Below are 6000 nucleotides of genomic sequence, written 5' to 3' on the forward strand. Positions count from 1 at the left end.
CATGGAGCTGGTTTGGGACGAACTGGACTGAGGAGTGAAGCAACCGACGAGTGCCACACATTTATGGAAACTTCTGCGACAGACTCGGGAAGAACTTTCTGAAGAAGATTTGATTTCTATTGTAAAAAGAACGAGCCACAAGTGTGTTCAGCTGTTAGATCTGCCAAAGGTGGACACACACGTCAGTCTAAAGTTTAGAATACGTTTTGGTCAAACAGTAAACAGTAAAAAACTGGAAAAAATGTGGTGTTGTAAAACCTTTGAGTGTATGTTTATTTTGTAATTCCAAATGATCTTAACTCTTTCCCTCCTGGACGCCGACGAGGACCAACCCACACATATATGACTAGAACTGCCCTTAGAGCATCAGTGCATAAAAGAAAACAGACTTCCACAAGTGATTATAAATGATTTTTACACTCATGAACTTAATTGTAACACAGACATATTTGTATCTCTGGAAACTTTAGACTCTGAACTCTTCATTTCTGGATGTTTAAATGTGATTCAACTCATTTCCAGGTTTATAACAGCTCACTGAAAATGAGAGTTTACCTGGTCAGGTGCAAAATCCAAAACAAAAAAACTACATTCAGCATCTGATATCTGCAGGTTCTGAGTAATATATTCATAAAAAACATTAAAAATATACTTTGTCAAAGTATTTAAACAGATTTCATATCAGCAGATACAGTAAAGCCAAGTGTGCACCTGTTTTTACCTGTTGTTCACCTGTGTGCACCTAATTCATTTTTTCCATTTAACTTATTCAACTCATTTAACTTATTATAATATAATAATATAATAATAAAACTCTTCCCCGTCAGTGGGAGTCCAGTATTTGTCTCATGTTCTCGTGCGCAGAGCTCCACATAAGTGTTTGTTTCTGTAGCAGTTCTGTCATACGTTGCATCTTAGAAAAAAAGACTGAAATACTTTAAAAGACTCTCCTGGGCAACATCAAGATTTCAGGGCAGTTTTGGTTCATAATCGAGTATAAAGCCTGGATAGTTTGTTTGGACATCGCAGGACTCCACACAGACGCATCAGCGACATTCTCATCTTCATAAGTTTCACTCTCTGAAAGTCCGTCGCTGTTTTCCACTTTATAATCAACTTCATCATCACATTGAAATCTATAAAAGTCACTTTCTCTAAACTTATCCATAAAATACGTCCACTCCTCATTATTTCTAAAACTGTGCGCCGCAGCGCCGCGATCCATTGCATATGTTTTCATGTTGTGTTTTTTCTGGAAGCTCCATCGTCACTACTTTGATTAACTTCATCAACGAAAACATATCCTTGAATCCTATTGGTCAGTCTAGTGTGGGTTGTAGTGGCCCTGACCTACAACAGTCTCTGATTAAATGTGAAAAACCGAGCCGTTTCTAATGTTCGTCATGTTTAGTGAAACAGCGGAGGAGTCAAAAGACGTCATTAAGGAAACAAGGGGGTCGTCAAATGTCGTCTTCATGAGGGAAAGAGTAAAAGGGGCCGGTCAGAGTCGACCAAAGGACCGTATGTGGCCTTGGAGCTGGACAAGGCCCATGTCTGTTTTAGAAGATATTTTTGAGCTGTAAAACACCTATAACTGAATAAATGTAAGACAAATATGTTTAATACCATACTGTGGAAATAATATCACCATGGAAACAAGCAGGTAGCGAACCCTTCACCTTAGGAAATGTCACACACAAACTGTGAAATTAAATTTCCTGCAGAAGAGGGGATCTGGTAAATTATTTTCTAGAAGCATGCAAAGGTAACGCTCCTAAGAAACACAAACCATTGCTTACAAATGTCTACAAGCATCAAAGAACATTTCTAGTATATATATTAAAGAAGCAAGGGAAGAAGACTCTAATATTACAATATCTGAGGATGACTGGTACAATATCTGCAGAACTGCAATGACCACCTCCAGCTCGGGTCTTTGGAGAGAATTCACATGGAAAACTACTGTACGTTTTTTTTCTTACACCTTTTATTAAGAGTAAGCGGAGTAATGACCCAGAGGCTCGGTGTTGGAGAGACTGTGGTGATGTCAGATCAGGGAATTTCACATATTTTGGGATTGTGTTAAGATCACATCCTACTGGATGACGGTGATAAAATCTATTCAAAGTATATTCAGATTAGACCTGCCAACAGGCAAGTTTCATTGTTGACAAAAGCGTGCGTTTCATGCTGGGAATTATTTTGGTCGGCGGCAAGAAACACTAATTCAACATGACGGACGGAGCGAGAAAACACGTAAAGGGTATTGATCCTGGTTATTTCTCCACTCTAACGGCAGACGACCCAAGACCATTTGACCAGAAATTGGTCATAAGCATCGACGGACGACAAATCTCCCTTTTCAACCCCGACAGAGTCTGGACCAAACCAAACTTCTGGTCAGAATCTCCAACTCCCTGGACAAATATTCACTTGGGCGACATCCACAATGACTTGGTGGAAACTCCTGGGCCATTCACAGCAGAAAAGATGAAAACCTCCAAGAGTCTGGATGTGTTGTTGAACTTGTTGGAGTCCACGGTTTGTTAGGATCTTCTACGTTTGCTCTGCGGATGTTTGAAAGTCGTTTAATTCACCGTTAGAGGTTGTTGTCAATCGGAATAGGAAAAAGACATTTTCCTTCTTCCGTGCTTCTATTTGTGCATCTGATAATGCAGCAGGAATTGACCATTATCAGGGAGAAATACACGAGGTTACACACTGTGTTTGACGCTACCGTGTTTCTTGCCTCCAACCAAAATATTTCCCAGCAGCAACGCGGACTTTTAATAACAATGACATCAGCTGAAACTCGCCTATATCACTGGGATTTACTGAAGTCTTTTTTTGTAATATTATATGTGGATTACAGAAATCAGACAAATATCTTTTGTCAATACTGTTGGCTGAAGCAAACAAAGCCGTTACCAGGAAATGGTTGTGTAAAGATGCACCTGGACTCACTGACTGGATCAAAGTCGTCAATGAAATTTATGACATGGAGAGACTGACATTTTCATTGAGACTTTCTACTGCTAAATGTAACAGGTATTGGAGGAAATGGGCCGATTATTTGGCTTTGATATGTTAACACTGTCAAGATAGATAATTATTGGTGACTCTAGACCAGAGGTGTTCACACTTTTTCATCATGTGAGCTTCTTACAAAATGACCAAGTCAAAATGATCAACCTGATACAAAGTCAAACAAACTGCACTGAAACACTCTGTGCCCCTTTTTTGGACCCTCCCCCACAGTTTGAGAACCTCTTCTTTAAGAGAACTTCCTCTGACACTTTACACAAAACTGTGAAAAAAGTGAAGGAAGATTTTTAAACCTGTTTTTTAAAGTTCCAAACTGGAGTTTCATTCTTTTGTGGTTTTGCAGTGATATTTACCAGCCTCTGCACGTTTACCAAACCAAACGCACATCGTGACAAACACAGATGCATTTGTCACTTTTGTTAGACAAACTTCAGCCAAATGTGGCAGTAGGTCTGTTCTGTAGATCCGCTCTATGCTGTAGACCTGCTTTGTGCCAACACTGGAACACAAATTTAGACTGGTTTTTGCTTCACGTTTGGTCTTGTTCTTCTAATCAGCCGCACTGTGGGAGGGGCTTGTGTTGGCTGTACGCAGGAAGGAGCGAGAGCGTGAAAAGGCGAGGGGCGGCGTGCTGACGTGAGGCAGATGGACAGGTAGGATGTTTAGGAAGTTGAACCTGCCCTGTGATGCACGCTGGTACACGAGGGCACACGCTGTCGCAGACGAGCCGTGCATAGGGAGCGTGTGTGTTTGTGATGCGCCGTAGAGTCTCCGCGGGTTTCAAATGAGCGCACAGGCTGCACTGAGACGCCCCACACGCTCCTGCACCCGCTACAAAGTTTATTACCAACAGCAGCGGCCGGAATGAAATATGATCACACTTGTTGAGTGTCAGACCTCGAGTGAGAGACAAGACCGAGTCCAAACACGAGTCCGAGACGAGACACGGCGATCTACCCACACGACCTTGGAGATCGACTGGTAGATCGCGATCGACGTATTGAGCACCACTGGTCTAGTCTAGTTGCTCTGAATTTAATTTAATTTTATTTGGTTTTGTTGTGGTCTGCACTTTTGTTTTGTTCTATAAATTTAATACAATTTTCAAACACATACAAAAATAAAGTAAAAAAAACACAAACTGTGAACCTGTGTATGTGTCCTGGTCACAGTCCACTTCCTCCGTCTCCTCGTACACCTCGTTGGTCTCCGCGGGCTCCTGTGCTCCGGTCGGCTGCAGCGCCCCCTGGTGTGTGGCGTTGAGTAGAGCGCCCTCCTCCATCGACGCGTCGCCGCCGTCTGCCCCGGTGTAGAGCGGCGGCGGAGGCACCGGGGGCAGAGCGTCTCTCAGCACCGTGTACTCGTACGTGATGTACGGAGTGCGCCCGTTCTGATTCCACACCTACACACACACAGAGAGAGAGAGAGAGAGAGAGAGAGAGAGAGAGAGAGAGAGAGAGAGAGAGAGAGAGAGAGAGAGAGAGAGAGAGGGCATCAGGAACAAAGACCTGAAGCAGACCTGAAGCAGACCTGAAGCAAAGGCCACAGACCAGAGCTCTGTCCAGACGATCATTCAGATCATTCAGATATTTTCCACAGAGTTCTGAGAAACTGACTGTGCCTTAAGGGGCTGTCACACCTTGACGATTTATCCAGTGTATGAAGCACGCTGGCTTACACCGACATACGGCAAGGTTACATGCTCAAACTGTCTGGACGTATGTCCGCGTGTGCTTATACGTCCTGCACACGTGGGCCATAAGTTGTAGGTAAGTTGTGTGATCGTTGACACACATTCACACGTTAATTCTAAGTTACTCATGAGTTCAAATATGTTGAGATGATGTTGAGCTTCCTCATAATTTAAGAGTAACTCTGAATCTATGTGTAACTTATATCAAACTTACCTCTAATGCATATTGACGTACACAGACGTATTTAACATGTTCCCACGACCACAGAACTGAACATGTTTCTAACGTACAGCTCCTGTATAATGGCGTATTGGCAGCGTGTGCGGAAATCGGTTTAAAAATGGGGAAAACGTGAGTTCTCCTCCAGACTTCAGGGTTCAGCGTATGACAGAGTTTTAGGGAAATTCTGGTATGTCGACATAGACTGGCTAAAACGTCAAGGTGTGACAGGACCGTTAGTACGTCTTGAAACGTAAGTAGTAGTAGTAGCAGTAGTAGTAGTAGTAGTAGTAGTAGTAGTAGCAGTAGTAGTAATAGTATTAGTAGTAGTGGTGTAGTGTAACGGGTGGTACCAGGATGTTGACGGCCTGGTCTATGGGGCCTTTAGCGACGATGTACTCGATGCCGGTCTCGTACACGTCTGTGGGGCGACGGTACTTGAACACGGTTCCCGCCGCGTGGAAGTTCTGAGGACTGTCCACTCTGTAGGCGCCGTTAAAGAAGAAGTTCCCCGCCTGATCCGTCACGGCTACGACAAATACACACAAACGTCACACGAACGTCACACAAACGTAACACAAACGTCACACGAACGTCACACAAACGTCACACGAACATCACACAAACAGTCACACAAACGTCACACGAACGTCACACAAACATCACACGAACGTCACACGAACATCACACAAACATCACACAAACATCACACGAACATCACACAAACGTCACACGAACATCACACAAACATCACACAAACATCACACAAACGTCACACAAACGAACGTCACACAAACATCACACAAACGTCACACGAACGTCACACGAACATCACACGAACGTCACACGAACGTCACACAAACATCACACAAACATCACACAAACATCACACGAACATCACACAAAACATCACACAACATCACATCACAACGAACGTCACACGAACGTCACACAAAGTCACACAGGTGGGTTTGGGAGTCACGTGGGTTTGGAGTCGGGGGGTTTGGGAGTCGGAGGGTTTGGGGGTCGGGGGGTTTGGGAG

At 43.6% G+C, this 6000-nt stretch overlaps 1 protein-coding gene across 1 annotated transcript in view; it reads right to left on the minus strand.

Moving 5' to 3' along the window:
* Positions 1-6000, minus strand: part of adamtsl2 (ADAMTS-like 2) — a 50154-nt gene that overhangs the window by 19700 nt on the left and 24454 nt on the right. The window contains exons 11-12 of the mRNA XM_055161994.1: positions 5312-5487; positions 4195-4447 (exon numbers count right to left, since the gene is read on the minus strand). Of these exons, the coding sequence (XP_055017969.1) occupies positions 4195-4447; positions 5312-5487 (429 nt within the window). The remainder of the gene's footprint in view (positions 1-4194; positions 4448-5311; positions 5488-6000) is intronic.

The sequence above is a fragment of the Boleophthalmus pectinirostris genome, unplaced genomic scaffold (assembly GCF_026225935.1).
Source record: "Boleophthalmus pectinirostris isolate CB_2022bp ecotype Guang Dong unplaced genomic scaffold, ASM2622593v1 HiC_scaffold_4, whole genome shotgun sequence".
Taxonomy (NCBI): domain Eukaryota; kingdom Metazoa; phylum Chordata; class Actinopteri; order Gobiiformes; family Gobiidae; genus Boleophthalmus; species Boleophthalmus pectinirostris.